Source organism: Pleurodeles waltl, chromosome 3_1, assembly GCF_031143425.1.
Source record: "Pleurodeles waltl isolate 20211129_DDA chromosome 3_1, aPleWal1.hap1.20221129, whole genome shotgun sequence".
Classification (NCBI taxonomy): domain Eukaryota; kingdom Metazoa; phylum Chordata; class Amphibia; order Caudata; family Salamandridae; genus Pleurodeles; species Pleurodeles waltl.
The window spans coordinates 289,656,257-289,678,722 of record NC_090440.1 but is presented as its reverse complement, the minus strand read 5'-3'; the positions used below and the strand labels follow the sequence as shown (position 1 = coordinate 289,678,722).

General features: G+C 44.1%; 1 protein-coding gene across 1 annotated transcript in view; it reads right to left on the bottom strand.

Annotated features, from left to right (window-relative positions):
* Positions 1-22,466, bottom strand: part of NEDD4 (NEDD4 E3 ubiquitin protein ligase) — a 1,239,834-nt gene that overhangs the window by 233,194 nt on the left and 984,174 nt on the right. The window contains exon 22 of the mRNA XM_069222425.1: positions 7,540-7,635. Within this exon, the coding sequence (XP_069078526.1) occupies positions 7,540-7,635 (96 nt within the window). The remainder of the gene's footprint in view (positions 1-7,539; positions 7,636-22,466) is intronic.

Genomic DNA, 22,466 nt, shown 5'->3' with positions numbered 1-22,466 from the left:
TAGGAAGCGGCAATTTATCAGTTGAAGAACTAAGGTGTGGTTAAAGTGCCGTGTGTCGGAACCTCCTGGGTCTTGAAAGACCCATTTAAAGATACAGGTATACGAGATATAAGAGCTTACCATTGTCCTTAAAATGTAAGGGGGCTGGCCCCTGGCCCCGTCCAGGCACGGACGGGCGCAGGCGGGCTTGCCTTTGGCGCGCTGACGGCACGTCGGCTGCGCGAACGCCGGGTCTGAATTTGAGCCGTCTGGGTTGCGATCAACTAGACCGGTACTAACCCAAGATGGCGGACCCCAATGGGTCGCTGGTGAGTGGAAAAAATGGCGAATCCACTCACTACAAAGACAAGGAATAAAATTCAAAAAAGTTCGTATAAATATAGGCTGTCCCCAAAAAACACGGGTGCCAGCCAGAAAAAGATAAAAAATACCCTCCAAAAGTTTAAAACTTTAAACACCGGCAAGCCCTCTTGCATCGCCTGACAACTTCCCCCCACAGAAGAACTTTAAAAACAAATCTAGCATCTTCTGACAACCTGCCCCACCTAGAAGAACTTTAAAAACAAACTTTAAAACAAACAACTGAATGCACAAAATTCCTCCTAACTTGTTTTTGGCAGTCCGCTGCGTGAACGCCGGGTCTGAATTTGAGCCGTCTGGGTTGCAATCAACTAGACCGGCACTAACCCAAGATGACGGACCCCAATGGGTCGGTGGTGAGTGGAAAAAATGGCGAATCCTCTCACTACAAAGACAAGGAATACAATTCTAAAAAGTTTGTATAAATATAGGCTGTCCCCAAAAAACACGGGCGCCAGCCAGAAAAAGATTTAAAAAAATACCATCCAAAAGATTAAAACTTTAAACACCGGCAAGCCCTCTTGCATCGGCTGACAAACTCCCCCTCCTAGAAGAACTTTAAAAAGAAATCTTGCATCGGCTGACAACCTCCCCCACCTAGAAGAACTTTAAAAACAAACTTTAAAACAAACAACTGAATGCACAAAATTCCTCCTAACTTGTTCTTGGCAGTCTGCTGCGCGTACGCCGGGTCTGAATTTGAGCCGTCTGGGTTGCGATCATCTAGACCGGCACTAATCCAAGATTGCGGACCCCAATGGGTCGCTGGTGAGTGGAAAAAATGGCGAATCCTCTCACTACAAAGACAAGGAATACAATTCTAAAAAGTTTGTATAAATATAGGCTGTCCCCAAAAAACACGGGCGCCAGCCAGAAAAAGATTAAAAAAAATACCATCCAAAAGATTAAAACTTTAAACACCGGCAAGCCCTCTTGCATCGGCTGACAACCTCCCCCTCCTAGAAGAACTTTAAAAACAAATCTTGCATCGGCTGACAACCTCCCCCACCTAGAAGAACTTTAAAAACAAACTTTAAAACAAACAACTGAATGCACAAAATTCCACCTAACTTGTTTTTGGCAGTCCTGACTAGGTGACCAATCCCCCTGTCAGGGCCATTTATGGTCTCTGTCCTGGGTGGGTCCTCAGATTCGGCTTTCAAGATTCCAGCAGGACTCCTCTGCTACCTCCACTTCAACTTCTAGCCACTGGAACCGCGGCAGGACCCTCCAGGAACCGAAAATCGCCATCCACGAAGAAGACTCTTCTTGCAACATTGTTTCCACTGCATCTTCCAGCTTCTGCAATATTTCTCCAGCTGTGCATCTTCTGTACGAGAAGGAAGAAGGATTCTCCTTTGGAGTGAAGGAGTCATTCCCCTGCATCCGCAGGCACCTACTGCAACAACAACCGGCTGCGTGGATCACCTCTCATCCTGAGCAGCGTGGATCCTGCATCACGAGTGGTGGTCTGGATTAGTCCTCTTGGTCCTCTCTAGCCAGCTGTTCACCTTTGGTGGAGATAAGCCCTTTCCTTCCCATGAAGGACAGTACCCCCGTGCACTGCGTCTCCTGCAGCTGCCAAGGCTTGTTTGCATCTGCTCCAAGGGAACTCCATGCTATGTGCAGCTCCAGCTCAAGCACTCCCTTGCTGCAATGCACAGCCCTCTGCGTGGTTCTCCTGAGGCGTGGGATCCTTTTCTGTAGCACTGGGTGGGCCTCTTCTGCGACTTCTGAGTCCCCGTCCTATGGGACTCCTGTGGGTGCTGCCTCTGCTCCTGTGGGCCCTCTGTGTCGCTGAGAGTCCTCTGTGACTCCCCCTCCTGGGTTGAGTCCTCCTGGGCCTTGCTGGTCCCCGGCAGCACCACTTTTCCATTAACCACAAATTTTCCTTTGCCAAGGCTTGTTGGTGGAATTCCAGCACCGACACCCGTCTGCAATCTTCATTCCAGCATGGGCCAGCAAGACAACAGTCTTGTCAGGGTGTCTTCTTTTCTTCTTTTCCTTCCTTCTGGGTCGTTTGGGGAAGATGTACTCCTGCTTTCCTGGTCGCTGGGGGACACTGTATTACTTACATTTGTGGTTTTCTAGTACTCACAGCTTCCCTCAACACATTCCACTTACCTAGGTGGGGGTCCTCTGTTTGCATTCCATTTTTTAGTATATGGTTTGGGCTTCCCCTAGGGTAACTACTGTTTTTTTAACCATGAACTGTTTTCTAACCTTTTCTATGCCTAATACTGTTTACTAGTGTATATAATTAGTGTATTACTTACCTCCTTTTGGAGGGTTGTCCTTGTAGTATTTTGTGTGACCAAAAATAAAGTACCTTTATTTTTGTACAACTGGGGTTTTCTTTCATGTGTGTAAGTGCTGTGTGACTACAGTGATTTTGCATGAGCTTTGCTTGTCTCCTAGATAAGCCTTAGCTGCTCACCCACAGCTACCTCTAGAGAGCATGGCTTCTAGACACTGCCTACACTTCACTAAGAGGGAATACCTAGACCTGGTATAAGGTGTAAGTACCTTAGGTACTCACCAAATAGCAGGTCAGCTTCCAACAATCCTGCACAATGTGAAAAAAGATGCCCTGACAGTTCCACAGGTATAGAGCCTCTGCACAGGGTCCACAACTCCACCCGCCCTGCTTATTACAGTACCACTTGGTGGTGGTGTTGTCTGTAAAAAACTGCACCAGTTACCCCTGATGGAAGGGTGGAAAACGTTTAGTGCTAAGCAATCACCTGCAACTCCAACAGGTTAATGTGGAGGAGAGTTTCTGTCACAACCGTTAGCTCAGGGTCGCTTAAGAAGAGGGGTATGTGTCTGGTCAACTGCAGGTATTTCACAGTCTCTTCCAACACCTGGATGTAATCTGAGAGGTTCCCTTGGTGTTAAATCTAAGAGGTTCCCTTAAAGTTGGGCACACCACTACTTCAGATCCCACTGCACAGCCCACATATGTGCACCTGTTGTGGTCTAATAGCAGGATGCAAGAGGCCAAGATGTTTCTGAGCCACTCTCACTGAGACCCAGGTCAAGTGCTGAAATATCAGGATCATAGCCCGAATATCTTCGACACATTGAGGTAGATTAAAGGTTTGAAACAGCACGGTGTCCAGCATGGCTCCAATGAAAGAGTCTCTGTGAAGGAGTCAGGTGTGACTTCAGCACATTAATGGTAAAATGTAAGAATATCAACAGGTAGGTTGTCATGTGGAGGTGAAGAACTGAGAATGCTTGTGGCCTACCTGAAACTGCAGATGGCATCTGTGGGATTGCAAGTCAGGGATGTGGAAAAAAGGATTTTGAAATCCAATGCTGCCATCCGATCGCCAGGATCTAGGTCATTTAGAACTTGGGCCAAAGTGAGCATCTTGAACTTGTCCTTCTTGAGAAAGAAGCTCAGGGTTGGAGATATAGAATAGGGCAAAGTCCTCTGTCCTACATTGGCATCAGAAAGTAGCACGAGTAGCAGCCAGTTCTGTTCTCTGAGGCAAGTATCCTCTCTGGACAATGGACAAGTGGTCCTCCAGAAGCCATAGGGGGGTAGGTGGTATGTCTGGAAGGGTGCAGAGGATGAGCAGAGCATAACCGCATTGGGCGATTTGAAGTATCCATCTGTCTGATATGATGCTTTGCCATTTGTGGAGGTAAAAACGTATCTGGCCTCCAACTGGACAACAGTGAACCGCTGAGGGTAAGTTAGAGGGATTTTGCAGCGGCAGCAGAGGTATAGGTGATTACCATCAAATGCATGTCTTTGCGGGACTCTTGGACATCACTGGAGTAGTCCATTAACCGTATCCATGGGTGGTGCCCAAGCACCACGCTGGTAACAAATACCCTATTCAGACAGTGGTATCTAGGCCTGATTTAATGAAGTACTTTGCTGCATCTTTTCCATTCTGAATTCTTTATTGGAGGTTGGAGTGAAGGTCGGCTGATACTACAGACAAGATGTCGCTCACCATATTGCAGTGTTGTTGGACCAGGAGGGGAGCCCAAAGCGTTACCCTCATAGTAGTGAAAGGCTACTGTATTTGCTTGAGGTTATGCAACATAAGAATGTGTAGTGATCAGGCCTTTTCACCTGTCTCGGTGCACAGCTACCACTGAGGGACCACGTACACTGAAGCATGGGCAGCAGGCAACATCCAGGGCCTGCATTTGCTTGAGCTGCTGTTGCAGCTCTCTGAGCATTACCGGATCGTCAAGAGTGAAGAAGAGGGGTGGTTTAGCCAGCTCTAGCTCCCCCCCTCTCTGCAGTGCCGGAGAGGTGAGGCGCAGCTGGCCCCCAACTAATATTGACTTAGGTACACCCGGGGGGCATAATTATCACTATAATGGCATCGCAAAGGCCATCTGCCAGTACCCATGACTGTTGAATGCTGGAGGACTAGTGGAGTGTAGGGAAATTAGGATGCAGGGGTCATCTACCTGAATACTCGCATGAGCGACTCCGTACCTACTTGCAACTGAGATACGGACTGGATTGCTAAGCTAACAATTGAGTGGCCCTGCTACTAGAACAATGTATAGGTTAAACTGTATTGCAGATGGGCCACAGAGTGTGAGTGGTTTTAAATCTTGGCTCACACCTGCCACCCTGTGCAATATAAGAACATTTGGACACACTCACAAGTGTTCATGAACACTTTACAGGCTCTCAAGCTGACCTGTTAATAGACAATCATTTGGAGGCAATATGCACCCTCCATAAAAAAAAACATCTATTTTGCTCAACCCAGCCCGGCCATCCTCTAGTTGGACCACCTTCATCTAAAGGGGTCCGTCTAACTTGCTCACAATGAGCAAAAATGACCCCAGGCAGGCCAAGCTCACATTCAGCATTTGACGTAACATAAGAACCCCACTCCTAGAAAGATCAGGGGCATTGCAGGGGACTACAGTTAGTACTGAAGACCCAGATATGAAAACTTTACTTCTCAATATGCAGAAAAGTCTCACGTCTATTGGCAATACATTGGATACTCTAGAACTGACCAAATGAAAATTATAAGAAAAGAAACTTAATATGGCTGAGTCGCATTTTTCAACATGAGAGGATGATGCAGGGTGAACCAATGAAAAACTCCTCAACATGTTCAAGGCAGCAGTGGCTCCTTAGTGAGAGCGGAGGAGCGGCGCCCTGCTAAACAAATGGCCCCTAGAGCTGAAAAATAAAATGGTAATAAAGTTTATTTATTACCATTTTATTTTTCAGCACCCCGACCTGAACCGAGTGTCAAGACAGGGTGGGGCAATTGCTGCTGAGTAGCAGCAGGAAGTTGTACACTATGTTTAAAGTCCACATGTCCCTTTGGCCGGCTCTCTTGCGACAGCCAGCCAGGCATGCACACTTTAAACTTCTCTAATCTTGCTGTCTTAAGACAGCAGGGTTAGAGAAAGAACAGGCCTCCAGTGCTCTTGAGAGCGCTGAGAGAGGCCGCTCCCTCCAATCCTGACGCTTCTCTCATGCTGTTTAACAGCATGAGAGCAGCACCAGTATTGGGTAGTTCAGTTTCCTGGGTCCCACGCTGGAGCTTCGAGGCGAAACAAAGAGGACGTTGTGCAGCAGGCTAAGGTAAGTGCCATTTGTTTTCCATTTTATCATATAACCTCCCCACCACTATTAATACAAGTCAGACACCACTGGTTCGAGGTGCTCAACTTCATTGAACTGCTAGCCCTTTTGTTAAATATTGCCTGCATCTAAAGAGGGACAGTTGGTCACTGGGCATACTGTGGTCTGCTAATGTTTGCGCTATATCCCGTTGTGTGTGGGAATGCTGTGAGTCACATTAATCTTATGTATCAATGTTATATCTAATCCTGCTTTACTAAGACACATATATCACAAATGATATTGGCTGGGCCATTCTGAAAATACTCAGCCTTGGACTGGAGGAGTCGCAGGGACTGAATTAGGTTTCAAAGAAGGCACTCTCTTCAGTTGATGGTCCAGAAGGTGAAACCAGCCCAGTGTCCGTGAAATATCCAACCCACTGGCCTCACGCAAGTCCATGTACAGAGGTTGTCATCATCATATATATTGTTAGAGAAAATAATCCCCATTGCCTACATTGTCATCTGCAAAGATTGTCTGACTCTGATCAGAGTTAGAACTGAAAAACTGCTGGAGAGCTAGGGTGCAGCTCTGAGGCAAAGACATGGTTCTGTTTGAATCAGATCTCGGTACAGCTTTGGGGCATGACCTCAGTTGTGGCCAAGATTAATTTGGCTATGAGTCTGATCGCACTAAAGAAACATGGTCATTTATCGGCCCCATTGTTGATGTAGAAAGGACCAGTGTGGATTTTGAAAGTTGGCTCCTATGTCCAAGCAGAACCCGAGGTTGGTTCAGGGGCGTATGGATGGTGCTGGGGCCAAACCACAGATGGTAAAACAACTGGGGACCACTGTGGGTCCTGGGGGATTGAAGTGCATGCCAGAGGGAACTGAAGGAGTGCCAAAAATCTGAAGCATGGTCTCTCTAAAAGACTCATTCTGTTGCGACATCGCCCTTGGACCCAGAAACTCAGGGTGTATCGCAATCAGCTGTGGGATTGGCTTCTCGACAGGGGGGCCAAAGCGAGAATGTGAGGCACTTTGACATCTTCATAAAGTCTTAGGTTGAGAGTGGTGGGACTGGGATATAGCCACTTGGCCTTCCTGTGCTTCTCATTTGACGTACCGAAGATTTGGACCAAGAAGAAGACTTGTTGTAGGAATTGCCACTAAAGCAAGAACGGGTCCACCCCTTAACTTTGAGCTGGACTTGTGAGATTTCGTTGGATGTTTAGTGACATACAGATTTACATTCTCCGATCACCTTTAGAATCATAGGGAAACGCTCTTCATAGGACTTGCAGTTGTGTGCAGAACCCAAACACCGGAGGTGCACCTTGTGGGGGTCCATCACAGATATATATTTGCAACAGTCCATAAAAAAAAAAATATGTAAGTATTTGGTTCATAGTTTAGACCTAATTAGACCAGCTTCTATCTGCTCTAATTGATCACCATTTGCATTAAAAATTACTGCTAGCGGTCTTTATTAGGTGTTACTAATACACAGTTTGGCACAAACTTTAACATCAATTTCTATGGAAAAAAATAACATTGAATTCAATACTAAAGTCATTTGGACACATCTAATTAAAAACAACTGTTTACCTGACCAAAAAGTTCTTCATCAATTGTAAACCTTAGGTCCAGCTCTGTGGGATCATTCTCTAGAATCCACCTGAGGGAATTATAATATTCACTGTCCTACAAAAAAAACATAGAAGTTCTCCATCAGTGCATCTTTATGCCAAGCGAGATAATCCAGAATAGTGTCTCAGCACGTTTTTAGGTAAACAAGAAAAGGCCATTTGAAATTGTGCTAAAAATACTGCACTATGTTTAAATGGACAGATATAAAGTATGGAGTGAGCTTGTTGTGTCACAAAGTAAATGTTAGAAGAGGGCAGCAGAACTGAGTACAGAAGGTGAATACACAGTGATCTCATGTGTGCTATTTTTTTAATATTTGAAAAAAACACTGATATTTAAATGTCAATGTAAATACTGTCTATGTGGGGGTGCAGGGTAAAATGTTATTTGCGGGTTGATAATTTAAGCTTCCTCTCACCACACTGCCACATTAATTACAAAACATATTCCATCTTTTAAAAGCCACGTTTAAACAACTCCAGCTGTAAATTCATTTTTGAAAAACAGAACATCTCAGTGTCATAAATTTGTTAAAGATGTGGGAGGGTCTGACCCACTACAAGCTTACAAAACAATATGGTTAGGTCAAAACATGCAGCTTACAGTACCTTTTCCTATGGTTACTTTCCCATTAAAATTATCACACAACAGATTCACCATTAAATCAATTCTTGAAGGTTAAGCAGAAAATAACATCACATGATTTTGCTAGCATTTTTCCAGGTAGGGATCCAGAATAAAAATATTTTTATCTGGCCTTGGTCTGTTATTGTTGGAAATGCATCTCAACCTACAAAGTGGGCACACTTTTGTAACCCTAAAAGTATGTGTAAAAGCCACTGCCCATCACATGCACACAATTCCTGTTGCGTCTGAAAGGTCATTAGGCATCACAGGGGCCCCCCCTCCCTCCCCCCAGGGGAAGAGGCACTATCGCTTCTGGGTCGACCCCCCCCTCCCACCTATCTGTGACATCAAGGGGGGGGGGGGGGGGGGGGGGGTTAATTTATTTTTAAATACATATGTAGTTTCCCTAGGGTCCGCAGTCGGCCCCTAGGGAAACCACACATGTATTAAGAAAAACAGATCTATATAACTATAGAGAGACTATATATATATACATCTGTTCGTGGCATGAGTCGCTGCAGATTCACATGCTGTGCACATCCCACCATCTGGTGTTGGGCTCGGAGTGTTACAAGTTGTTTTTCTTCGAAGAAGTCTTTTCGAGTCACGAGACCGAGGGACTCCTCCCATTTCGACTCCATTGCGCATGGGCGTCGACTCCATCTTAGATTGTTTTCCCCGCAGAGGGTGAGGTAGGAGTTGTGTATGCTAGTAATAGTGCCCATGCAATGGAGTGAATGCGTATGTACATAATGAAGTTTCAAGTAATATATTTACAAATGTACAAATGTTTAAGATCTACTTCTAAATGGCTACAGGCTCCCGGGGAGGCGGGTGGGCGCATGTGAATCTGCAGCGACTCATGCCACGAACAGATGTACACTGGGTAAGTGACATTTTCCATTCGATGGCATGTGTAGCTGCAGATACACGTGCTGTGCATAGACTAGTAAGCAGTTATCTCCCCAAAAGCGGTGGTTCAGCCTGTAGGAGTTGAAGTAGTTTGAAATAATGTTCTTAGTACAGCTTGACCTACTGTTGCTTGTTGTGCAGTTAACACATCTACACAGTAGTGCTTGGTAAATGTATGAGGCGTAGACCATGTTGCTGCCTTACATATTTCGTTCATTGGAATATTTCCTAGAAAGGCCATGGTAGCACCCTTCTTTCTGGTTGAGTGTGCCTTTGGTGTAATAGGCAGTTCTCTTTTAGCTTTAAGATAGCAGGTTTGAATGCACTTAACTATCCATCTAGCAATGCCTTGTTTTGAAATTGGATTTCCTGTATGAGGTTTTTGAAAGGCGATAAATAGTTGTTTTGACTTTCGAATTAGTTTTGCTCTGTCAATGTAGTACATTAGTGCTCTTTTGATGTCTAATGTATGTAGTGCTCTTTCAGCTACAGAATCTGGCTGTGGGAAGAACACTGGTAATTCTACCGTTTGATTCAAGTGGAACGGTGAGATTACTTTTGGTAAAAATTTAGGATTGGTCCGTAGAACAACTTTATTCTTGTGTATTTGAATAAATGGTTCTTGAATGGTAAATGCTTGAATTTCACTCACTCTTCTTAGAGATGTGATGACAATTAAAAATGCTACTTTCCACGTTAAGTATTGCATTTCACAAGAGTGCATGGGCTCAAAAGGTGGACCCATGAGTCGTGTTAAGACAATGTTGAGGTTCCATGAAGGAACTGGTGGTGTTCTTGGTGGTATAATTCTCTTTAGGCCTTCCATAAATGCTTTTATGACTGGTATCCTAAACAATGAAGTTGAGTGCGTAATTTGCAGGTAAGCTGAAATTGCCGTAAGATGTATTTTAATGGAAGAGAAAGCTAGTTTAGATTTCTGCAAATGTAGTAAGTATCCTACTATCTCTTTTGTAGATGCATGTAAAGGTTGAATTTGATTACTATGGCAGTAATAAACAAATCTTTCCCACTTATTTGCATAGCAGTGTCTAGTGGTGGGTTTTCTAGCTTGTTTTATGACCTCCATACATTCCTGTGTGAGGTCTAAGTGCCAGAATTCTAGGATTTCAGGAGCCAAATTGCTAGATTCAGCGATGCTGGATTTGGATGTCTGATCTATTGTTTGTGTTGTGTTAACAGATCTGGTCTGTTTGGCAGTTTGACATGAGGTACTACTGATAGGTCTAGTAGTGTTGTGTACCAAGGTTGCCTTGCCCATGTTGGTGCTATTAGTATGAGTTTGAGTTTGATTTCACTCAACTTGTTTACTAGATATGGAAGAAGTGGGAGAGGGGGAAAAGCGTACGCAAATATCCCTGACCAGTTCATCCATAGTGCATTGCCCTGAGACTGATGTTGTGGGTACCTGGATGCGAAGTTTTGGCATTTTGAGTTTTCTTTTGTTGCAAATAGATCTATTTGTGGCGTTCCCCACATTCTGAAGTAAGTGTTCAGTATTTGGGGGTGAATTTCCCATTCGTGGATCTGTTGGTGATCCCGAGAGAGATTGTCTGCTAACTGATTCTGAATCCCTGGAATAAATTGTGCTATTAGGCGAATGTGGTTGTGAATCGCCCAATGCCATATTTTTTGTGTTAGGAGACACAACTGTGTCGAGTGTGTTCCTCCCTGTTTGTTTAGGTAATACATTGTTGTCATGTTGTGTGTTTTGACAAGAGTGTATTTGTGGGTTATTATGGGTTGAAATGCTTTCAGCGCTAGAAACAGAGCTAACAGTTCTAAGTGGTTTATATGAAACTGTCTTTGCTGAATGTCCCATTGTCCTTGGATGCTGTGCTGATTGAGGTGTGCTCCCCACCCTGTCATGGATGCATCTGTCGTTATTACGTATTGTGGCACTGGGTCTTGAAAAGGCCGCCCTTGGTTTAAATTTATACTGTTCCACCATTGAAGCGAGATGTATGTTTGGCGGTCTATCAACACCAGATCTAGAAGTTGACCCTGTGCCTGAGACCACTGTGATGCTAGGCACTGTTGTAAGGGCCGCATGTGCAACCTTGCGTTTGGGACAATGGCTATGCATGAGGACATCATGCCTAAGAGTTTCATTACTAATTTGACCTGTATCCTTTGGTTTGGATACATGGCTTCTATTACATTGTGGAATGTTTGGACTCTTTGTGGACTTGGAGTGGCAATTCCTTTTACTGTGTTGATTGTTGCTCCTAGGTATTGCTGTGTTTGACACGGCAGAAGGTGTGACTTTGAGTAATTGATTGAGAAACCTAGTTTGTGTAGGGTTTCTATGACATAATTTGTGTGTTGTGAACACTGTATTTGCGTGTTGGTTTTGATTAACCAATCGTCTAGGTACGGGAACACATGTATTTGCTGCCTTCTGATATGTGCAGCTACTACTGCTAGACATTTTGTAAAAACTCTTGGCGCAGTCGTTATTCCGAATGGCAACACTTTGAATTGGTAATGTATCCCTTGGAATACAAACCTTAGATACTTTCTGTGTGAAGGATGTATTGGTATATGGAAATATGCATCCTTTAGATCCAGTGTTGTCATGTAGTCTTGTTGTTTGAGCAGTGTGATTACTTCTTGTAATGTAACCATGTGAAAGTGGTCTGATTTGATGTATGTATTTAATATTCTGAGATCTAGTATAGGTCTTAGAGTTTTGTCCTTTTTGGGTATCAGAAAGTACAGTGAGTAAACTCCTGTGTTTAGTTCTTGTTTTGGTACTAATTCTATTGCCTCTTTTTGGAGCAATGCTTGAACTTCTAATCCTAGAAGATTTATATGTTGTTTTGACATACTGTGTGTTTTCGGTGGGACTGTTGGAGGGAATTCGAGAAATTCTATGCAATAACCATGCTGGATAATTGCTAGTACCCAAGTATCTGTTGTTATCTCCTCCCAATGTTTGTAAAATTGGCTTAGTCTTCCCCCCACAGGTGTTATGTGATGGGGATGTGTGACTTGTAAGTCACTGCTTATTTTGAGGACTTTTGGGGCTTTGGAATTTTCCTCTATTTTTGGGGAATTGTCCCCCTCTATATTGCCCCCGAAAACATCCCCGCTGATATTGGCTTTGGTAAGTGGGCCTTGTTTGAGATGTTGTGGTTTCTGTAGGTTGTCCTCGAAACCCTCCCCTAAAAGGTGTTTTGCGAAATGTGCCTCTGCTCTGCGGGGAGTAGAGTGCGCCCATGGCTTTTGCTGTATCAGTGTCTTTCTTGAGTTTATCAATAGCAGTGTCGACTTCCGGCCCAAACAACTGCTGTTCATTAAATGGCATATTTAGAACGGCTTGTTGAATTTCCGGCTTGAAACCTGACGTGCGCAGCCGTGCGTGCCTTCTTATTGTTATTGCAGTATTTACTGTCTTTGCAGCCGTATCTGCTGCATCCATTGAAGATCGTATCTGATTATTAGAGATACTTTGTCCTTCTTCCACCACTTGTTGTGCTCTTTTTTGGAACTCCTTGGGTAAGTGTTCTATCAAATGTTGCATCTCATCCCAGTGAGCTCTATCATATCTTGACAAAAGTGCTTGTGAATTGGCAATGCGCCATTGGTTTGCTGCTTGTGCTGCAACCCTTTTGCCCGCAGCATCAAATTTGCGACTCTCTTTGTCTGGAGGTGGTGCGTCCCCCGAGGTATGAGAGTTTGATCTCTTACGAGCTGCCCCGACAACTACTGAGTCCGGTGTTAACTGGGTTGTAATATAAACAGGATCTGTTGGCAGTGGCTTGTACTTTTTCTCCACCCTTGGAGTTATGGCTCGGCCTTTAACAGGATCCTGAAAGATTTGTTTTGAATGTTTTAGCATTCCTGGGAGCATAGGTAGTCTTTGGTATTGGCTATGAGTGGAGGATAGCGTGTTAAACAAAAAGTCATCCTCAATTGGTTCGGAATGCAAGGTGACATTATGGAAAGCAGCTGCCCTTGCGATCACCTGTGTGTAAGATGTACTGTCCTCAGGAGGGGACGGCCTGGCAGGGTACGAGTCTGGGCTGCTGTCCGATACTGGAGCATCGTAAAGGTCCCATGCATCGGGATCATCTTGACTCATGGCAGTATGAGTCGGGGAGTGCATCAGTGGTGGAGTTGCTACTGGTGATGTGTGCACTGATGGTGGTGGTGACGGTGGTGGAGTTGTTTTCTTTGCCACCTTTGCCTGTGGCTCCTTGTCCTTTTTTTGAAAGGCAAGTTTTCTTTTTATTTTAATTGGGGGAAGAGTGGTTATCTTCCCTGTGTCTTGATGAATGTGGAGCCTCCTTTGAGTATAGTCTGGCTCTACAGCTTGAAGTTCCTCTCCAAATCTATGTTTTTGCATTTGGGAGGACAATCCTTGTTCCTCTGTATAGGAACCTGTTTTCGGCTCCGAGGCTGGTTGTTTCGGAACCGAACTTTTTCAGATGTCTTTTTAGGCTCCGAAGAAACCTTTGTAATTTTCGGCGTGGTGGTTTCTCGGTGCGGAATTTGTTCGGTGCCGCTGTCACGGTGCCGAAATTTCTCTGAACCGATGTCTCGGGTCCGAGATTGCTGTGTGGCGGTATCTCGACCGGAGTCGGATGACTTTGACACCAGGGTGCCCTTTTTCGGTGCCTTGGCTCGGTCACCGATTTTTTGGGTTAAGCCATGGCCTGTTGGCGGTGGCGTCCCCTGGGTTTTTGTTGACTTCTCATGAGTCTTATGTTTCGACGTCTTACTCACGGTTTTCGGCATTTCTTCGGCCTCGAGCTCTTCCGAGTCCGACTCGTGGATAGAGAAAGCTTCCTCTTCCTCCTCGAAAATCTCTTGTCCTGTCGGCGTCGACGCCATCTGCAGTCTTTTGGCTCTTCGGTCTCTTAACGTCTTTCTGGACCGAAACGCTTGACAGGCCTCACAAGTATCTTCCTTGTGCTCTGGGGACAAGCACAAGTTACAGACCAGATGCTGATCAGTATACGGATACATGTTATAGCATTTTGGACAGAAGCGGAATGGGGTCCGTTCCATCAGCCTTGAAGTCGCACGTGGCCGGGCCGACCAGGCCCCGACGGGGGATCGAAAAAACCCCGAAGGGCCACCGGAGCTCTTCAAAATTCAGTGTCGATCTGTTATAACTAACCTGATACCGAACGCAAACAATACCGACGTTTTTTCCGAGATTCTAACTAACTTTCCGACCCGAAACACGGAGCGAAAAGGAACACGTCCGAACCCGATGGCCGAAAAAAAACAATCTAAGATGGAGTCGACGCCCATGCGCAATGGAGTCGAAATGGGAGGAGTCCCTCGGTCTCGTGACTGGAAAAGACTTCTTCGAAGAAAAACAACTTGTAACACTCCGAGCCCAACACCAGATGGCGGGATGTGCACAGCATGTGTATCTGCAGCTACACATGCCATCGAACATATATATATATATATATATATATATATATATATATATATATATATATGAATTTGTTAATTACCTTAGGTAATGCCTTGTCTGGCAGAGACATATTTTAGCTGTAGATTCCTTACCCTAAAATTTCCCCCAGGCGTCAGTCTTGATCTGGAATCTTTTTTCGAGCAGTACCCTTGAGCGCCATCAGGTGGCACAGGTTAGCTCCGCATCTGTCATCGGCATCATTCGCGCCAGATATGATGCCGCGAGACCTATATAGGCGCCACCCTGGCGCACTGACATCAGTTTCTTTGCACGACTTTCCACGCTAGAAGCAAGGAGCCATGAAGAAAACTGACCACTGATGCATCAAAACTAGAGCTTTAAAAGGGAAGTCCCTGTCTTCAGAAATCAATTTGCAGAGTGGGGAGGATGGGTGGGTTGATAAGGGATCTCCAACTAGAATACGGCACTAACAGATTAGACGTTACAGAAGGTAAGTAACTTTTTCAACTGCTAGAGACTTCATGAAAAGGTGTGACCACTTTTGCCAAAAAAAGAAGCCCTGGTGCAAAGCACCACTTTGTCTAGGTAGATGACAATGCCTACAGCTCACTCACCCTGCGGGAAGATGTAATGGCCACAAGGAAGGCTGTTTTTAATGTCAGAAGCCTGAGAGGACATTTGTGAAAAGGCTCAAAAGGAGCGCACATGAAAAATGTCAGCGCCAAATTCAAATCCCATTCGGGCATGATGAATGCTGATGAAGGAAACATGTGGGTAAGACCCTTGAGGAACCAACTAACAATAGAAGACTTAAACAAAAATGGTTGGGCAGGTAATCTCAGAAGTGCGGAGAAAGCAGACAAATACCCTTTGAGGGTGCCCATAACAGAGCCTTGCTGGGCCAAAGAAAGACGATCACTGAAAGAGAGGCAGAGAGGGGTCACCAGACTTGTCTGTGCACCATGCCACAAATTTATGCCAATGACAGGCGTATCCTGTTTTGGTGGAGGGACGCCTCACTGCCAAGGTAACATTACATTACATACTTACTTCAGGTGGCAATAAATGAGATACACACTCAAAGAAATCCGAGACAAAATTAGAAAAATAACACTTCTTTCTATATATGTTTCAAACCCAAGAACTTCGTAATCAGTTAAGTACTTTTTCAAGCATAAATAGTTTGCAGATTAAAAAATCAACACAGTGCAATTCTCAGAGTTCTTAAATGTTATCCCATGGAGGAAAACAATGTTCGGCAAAAACAGGATTAACAAATCTGCAAACTATTTATGCTTGAAAAAGTACTTAACTGATTCCAGCATCTAGTGGCAGTTTTGACATGCCATAAAGTAGCAAAGCGGGTTAATATGCCTGCTGCAAAAATACAGGGCCTTATTATAACTTCGGCGGAGGGGATTACTCCATCCAAAATGTGCAGGATATCCTGCCCGCCGAATTACGAGTCCATGATATCCTATGGAACTCGTAATACGGGTGGATATCTGTCACATTTGGGACACAGTAATCCCCTACGCCGAAGTTGTAATCAGGCCCCAAATCTATATTTTAAGTGGATAGCTGAGTGGATTAGTAAAGCCAGCTGTTAGCAGTGCTTTAAAACAAACTAAATGTATGTGAGAGAGGGCCTATGGAGAGAAGAGGGGCACTTTTGCTGCGTGGTATTAAGGGAATCCAAGGAGGAGTTCATGGGGGCGAGGGGCACCAAAAATAATTGTTGCACTGGCGCCACCAGTGCTAAAGGTTGTGATGATTGTGGAAAAGTGAAGTAATACAGTGTCTTTTTCTTTCTTTTTTAGGGTCTCTGGAGAACCTGCAGAGTTACAGAAGAAGACAAGGTAAGGTAACCATCATAATTTACTGTTGCAAACCTCACTCACGCACACACTCACCAACAGTTTAAGAACAACAAATCTGCCTTCTACTTAGGATAGTACCTTAGAAGGATGGTTATTAGCTAGTAGTAGAGGTGGCGTCTAGGTGGATGACTGCTGCTCAAGCCCTAACTAGGGTTATGGAGGACAACTCTGAGGCAGGATCAGAGACTGGCACAGCAGTTACTGAGGCAGCATCTGAGGGAAAGGATAATGGAGCAGAATCTGTAAGTGCTTTTTCAATCAGCGGAGTCTCATGTGATGACTCATCTTCCAGCGATTCTGAGGGACGCAATGATGACAACTGTGCTGTCACTTTGCAAGCAAAATGTGTGCAGCGGGACAACAGTAGCAGGGTTAACCAACCCAGAGAGCAGGCATGTGCAGCAGCAAGCACAGACGGAGTGCTCTCTTTGCACCCCCCCCTATTTAGTATAGCCCCAAATTACGCCTTTTACTGGTGATGCTGAATGTCGATACAACCAACTTTTTGCCAATTGACTAAGTCCACCTCTTTTTAGATGCTGACTTCCTTGAGTAAATTGTGCAGCAAAATAATTTGCGTTGCGCACAATTTCTGAGGAAGCATGGAGGGACTCTAGGGCCTTGTTCTAGGGCATGCCAGTGGACTCCCACTTCGCTTGAGGAGTTGACGACATTTTTGGGCCTTACGCTTATAACTGGATTAGTGCAGAAACCAACCTTGCAGTCCTACTGGTCTACTCGCACAGTTTGGGTAACCCCATCTTTGCACCGTACACGAACAGAGATAATGTTTTGCTATTGCAGCACATGCTGAGTTTCAATGACAATTCTTTTGCATTGTCCCAGGACCATCCAGACCATGACAAGTTGTTCAAAATTTGGCCTGTTGTGAAACATTTGTCTGCCAGGTTTACAGAGATTTATATTCCTGGAAAGAATATAGCCATCAATAAGTCCTTGATCCTGTGCAAGTGTGGCTGCTGTTCAGGCAGTACAATGTGAGAAAAAGAGATTACTATGGCATCAAGCTGTACTTGTTGTGTGAGAGCGCTACTGGCTATGTGTACAGCTTCTGAGTGTATACAGGAAAGGACTTCACTCTAAACCTTGTAGGTTGTCCTCCCACGCCAGGAGTCACAGTAAATAATATATGGGAGCTTGTTTAGCCACTCCTTCACAAAGGTTATAACCTTTATGTGGACAATTTCTAAACAGGAGTGAAGCTTTCAGTGAGCTGTACAAAGCTGGCACTGTGTCCTGCAGTACAGTTCATTGTTGCCCCAAAGGATTCCAGAGGGAGCTTGTTTCTAAGAAGCTACAGAAAACCCACTGTGTTGTTTTCCAACAAACTGCACGCAGTATCAAAATCTCAGATGGGTGTGATGTGTACGTGACTACTACAATTCATGATGAGAGCACTCCCCCGGTCACACTATAGGATCAGATGGCCGAGTTCACAACCCCACCTGTGTACTTTATTAGAAGAAGTACATGGGCAGGGTGGATAAGAACGATCAGGTTCTCGCCTATACAATGCAAGTCATAAAACTCGCACTTGGTACAAGAAACTGTTTATTGTAAGACAACTATGGGTAGACTCATGTCTTTCCTTGACTTCAAGTTGTCTGTCATTAAAAGTGTAACTGCTAAAGAAGTAGCAGTCTCCACTTCATATGTTCTGGAGGACGTGGCAAGGCTACAGGAGTTACACTTTGCTGACCGCATTCCTCAAACACCTAAAAAGGCTTGACTATTTTGTCATCGTAAATCCTGCTCTAAGCAGGAGAGTCGTGCTTACTGTCTCTAGTGCCCATCTCAGCCAGCCCTGTGTTTTCCTACTTGCTTTATGTTGTATCGTACAAAAGTGCAGTACTGGGAAATTGGTTGAGGTGGAGCTGCTGTTAGACAAACACTTCAATGGCTGTGCATGGATACCTACTGTCCATGGGCCACTACTTAGTTAGGCAAGCAGCCGCAGAATTATAGTTCCTCTACTTGAGGAAATCATTGACTTCTTTATGGCCTGCTTGACACCTTTATCCGTTGTCATAATGTGGCAGGTATTCTGTTTGCTGATTGGCAAGTGCGTTATAGTCCCCACACTGCACATAATGGTGGAAAGAACATATACCACCTTGTCACAGACTACCCTGTGTGGCAAAATGTTAAAGGCTGGACTAGATTCTGAAGTGCTTTTTAGGGAACTTATGTATATTACACAAGGACGACCCACAAGAACAAGAGTAAATGTACAAAGTCAAACAAATGTCCAGTCACCAACATTGTTACTTGCTTTGATAGTTTGCAAACTCAATTAGTAACTTGCATCATAATCATTGTTTTTGAAAAGGGGTACACAACACAATATCTTCTATGATGTGAAAACAATCATCATGCAAGATACTGTGTCCTGTACCCTTTTTCAATAACACTGGGTATGATACAAGTTATTATTTGAGTTTTCACACAGTCAAAGCAAAAGTGTCAGTGAATGAGTCCCGCAGCACATTTGTTTGGCTTATTACCTTAGGAACTTAGTATTCCACAGCATTTATACCTTAGTTTTAATGGTAGACATGCTCGCTCAGTTTGAGGACTAGGCCTCGGAAGTCATAATCGGACACCCCCAACTTGCATCCACAAACTGGAAGGAGTTGGATTTAGAACAGCGCACATGAAAGACACGTTTTCTTAAACTTCAAGTAGCTATAGGCGGAAGGAATTAGTATAGGTTCACTTGGCCATTATACAGGATTAGTCAGGACTCTGATGAGGACACAGACATGAACGGGTAAGTAAAGCTTATAGAGGGTGTGCTTTCCCTGGATATTGAAAAGGTAGAAGGCAGATAGTAAAGGCAGTACAGATACACATGCCATGGCTTCATCTTCACCTAGGGATTCAAACCGAATGGTGCTGCACTCGCCCAAACACTGAATTACCATGACATGTATGGGTAAATGCTTGACCTGCTTGTCATGTTCATCCTTCGTTAGAACTTAGTAGATCTTCAGTTTGCTGTTTGATAAGTGCACAGCACTGCACTTCACCATGGATGGGACATACGCTATGTTCTCACGGGCCACCCTGTGTGTCAAAAACTGCAGTTCTTCATAGTTTATGAGGCTTCTTTAGGGAACTTCAGAAAATTCCCCAGCATTTCTGCCTTAGTTTCAAAGGTAGATATGCTCACTCACTTCGGGGAATGACGCATTGGGGGCATATTCAGACACCCTCAATTTGCATCCATAAACTGGAAGGAGATGGATTTAGCACAATGAGTGTGCTAAATGCGCATGAAAGACACGCCTTTCTGACCCTCATGTGGCTATCATGGTAGTCATCAGTAAAGATTCACTAGGCATGCATTTGGTAATGTTCAGAAAGAAGGAGGCGGTTACTTGAAAGGTGGTAAAATGTAGTCAAACTGATTCCATTCTGGGGCGTATGAATGTGATGGGCCCTTACATGATTGAGGTATGTTGATGTGAGTGCACTGATTGGTTGGATTGGGCCAGTGGCCGGGGATATGAAAGCCTTAAATGTGATGCGTGAAGGGCATGTGACTGGACATAAAGCGGTTGGTGCCTTGATGTGGCTTTATGGCTCATCTTCAGAAGTCTTGGTTTCAATATTTAGATACTTTGATAAGTATTTGTGCTCTGAAGCCATAATTTCTGGAGGTGTTAACCAACCAGTGTAAGTGGTGGATTAACTTAAAATAAATAGTACCCGATTTATATCTGTAGCTGTAAGATGGCTCTAAGAACTTTTTTTTCTAATTATGAGAAGCTGTGGACTTTTGTGTCTGTCACCAGGCTTCTTTTACCCAGAATCCACTGCAATGTTGAAACACTGCCTAAAAGAACACATTTTCCTTGCATTCCTGTGAGTAAAAGTCCTGGTATCTGAAGGCAGCCACAAATTTCCTACCACTGAGCGTTTCCCCCAAGTCTACCGTGAACAATTGTGCCTCACTTGTGTAGGAGGGCTAACTGCCCGCAACAGCAAAGGTCCAAAAAGGTATTGTGGAAACACCAAAATTATCTATCACAAAACGACCTGGTTTTGCAAGGGATCATCTGCGTTTTGGCAGCCATCTAGGGAAACCCACCAAACCCAAAACATGTCTGAAAACTAAACACCCGGGGGAGTCCACAGAGGTGTGGCTTGCATGGATCCGCCAACGTGTTCCTACGCAGAATACCTTGCAAATATGAAACGTTGAATAAAAACATGATTTTTCCGTTAATTTCCGAGACATAATTTACATAATGTGCAGGGATTCACAAACTTCCTACCAACCAGTGCTTCCCTACTTGTCCAATAAAAACGCTACCCCAGTTGTGTGCCTGGGCCTAGTGTCCACGTCACGAATGGCTCACACCAGGGTCAACAGTACTACAGTTGACCCTCGTGTCATCCATTCCTGTAGTGGGCACTAGGCGGCAAGAAAGATCACTTAGGCTACTGCCAGTCTTTACTGCATGGACCACAGATTCAGGTAGGGTAGCTCCATTTTGTTAATTTTGTACAGTAAAGTTGAATTGAAAAATCCAGGTTTAGTGTTGGAGCACAGAGAGAATCAAAGTCTCCCAAGATTAGTGGTGGTGAATACAGAGTGAATTAAAATCTCCTTGACACAAATGTGATCCTTGTGCTAGCTACAGAAAAGAATTGGAGATCTGTGATAAGCAACATGCATTGACCAGTACATGGGACGTAAACTGTGTTTCCAGAACTTCAGAAATAAATTCAAATTCTTACTTTTCAAAGGTGAAAGACAAGAAAACTCTGCTAACCCTCCACCAGTGTGTTACTGGGGGCAGATCCTGCAAGGGTATGTTGTCGTAGAATGCACCTTTCCAATAGAGTGTTTCTCATGTTGTTACCTCTTCTTTTTAGCCATCCTATACTCATGAAACTGTTTACTCTCAACAAACAAATGACAGATTGTGATGGTTATTTGGTGAATATGCATATTTAATATATCACTGCATTAATATTTTCATTACCTGTGGATCAAGACAGTGTCTCATCAGATCACTGCTTTGTTCCAAGCCTCCCTCCATGCACCACCATCCCACTTAATTGGTCATTCACAATGAGTATTTATATCAGAGTTAGTGCTGTCTTAAGGTTCAGGCAATGTGCTATCTCAGTGGAATCAAGACCTAACACAATGTAACTGGTCTAAGCACCACATGTGCACTACTCTTTATCATGTCAGTGGATGTATTCTCATAAAATGTACCAGGAAGATCATGTTTTCTTAAAGTTTCCTCATAGAATAATTGCAGAACGTTATTCACAATCACTGTGGCAGATCTCTGCAGGGGCACAAACTCGTCCTGAGGTCTTTATCATGTTATTAGTTTCAAAAGCATCCTTTCAATTGATTCACAATAACCCCTTCCAATTACTTTTTTTTCTAAACAGGAAATATTTCTGTGGAAATATAAAGTCAGTATATAAAGTTGATATCCTGTAGGTCTTAAATAACTAACTAAATAAATGATAGTTTCAGTAAATAAATTCCAAGGCAGTCTTCCACATACAAGATTTTCTTGATATCTTGACTTTGACTTGTTTTATTGATACCATTGATTGCTTTATTTGAAAAGCACTTTTATTACTGACAATTTTATGTTTGAGGTCACAGACTATGAGACAAAAAAAATTCTAAGATTTGTAGCAACATTGTAGGGAGTTCAAAAGAAAGCAAATGTTTGCTAAAACTTTGCAAAGTTTTTCTAAAGTTTGACTTGTTCAGACTGATGGGAGCGTGGAGATGTCAAAATCCACCAAGCAGGCTATAGTGCCTTGGCAGGACTGTGTATGTATGTATGCATTGAGTTGACATGCTGTGGAATGAGTGTAAATGCTGACAGAATGTGGTGATACATGGAAATTTGGGGTCTGCGTACCGCAGGACAGCCGGCCACCCTATTACATTTGGGGAGAAAATGGAGCCCCAGCAGGGACTCTCAGGCTGTGGCTGTAGCCTAAGGGCCTACCCTAAAAAAGTTACCTCCTATCAAAGTAGCTTA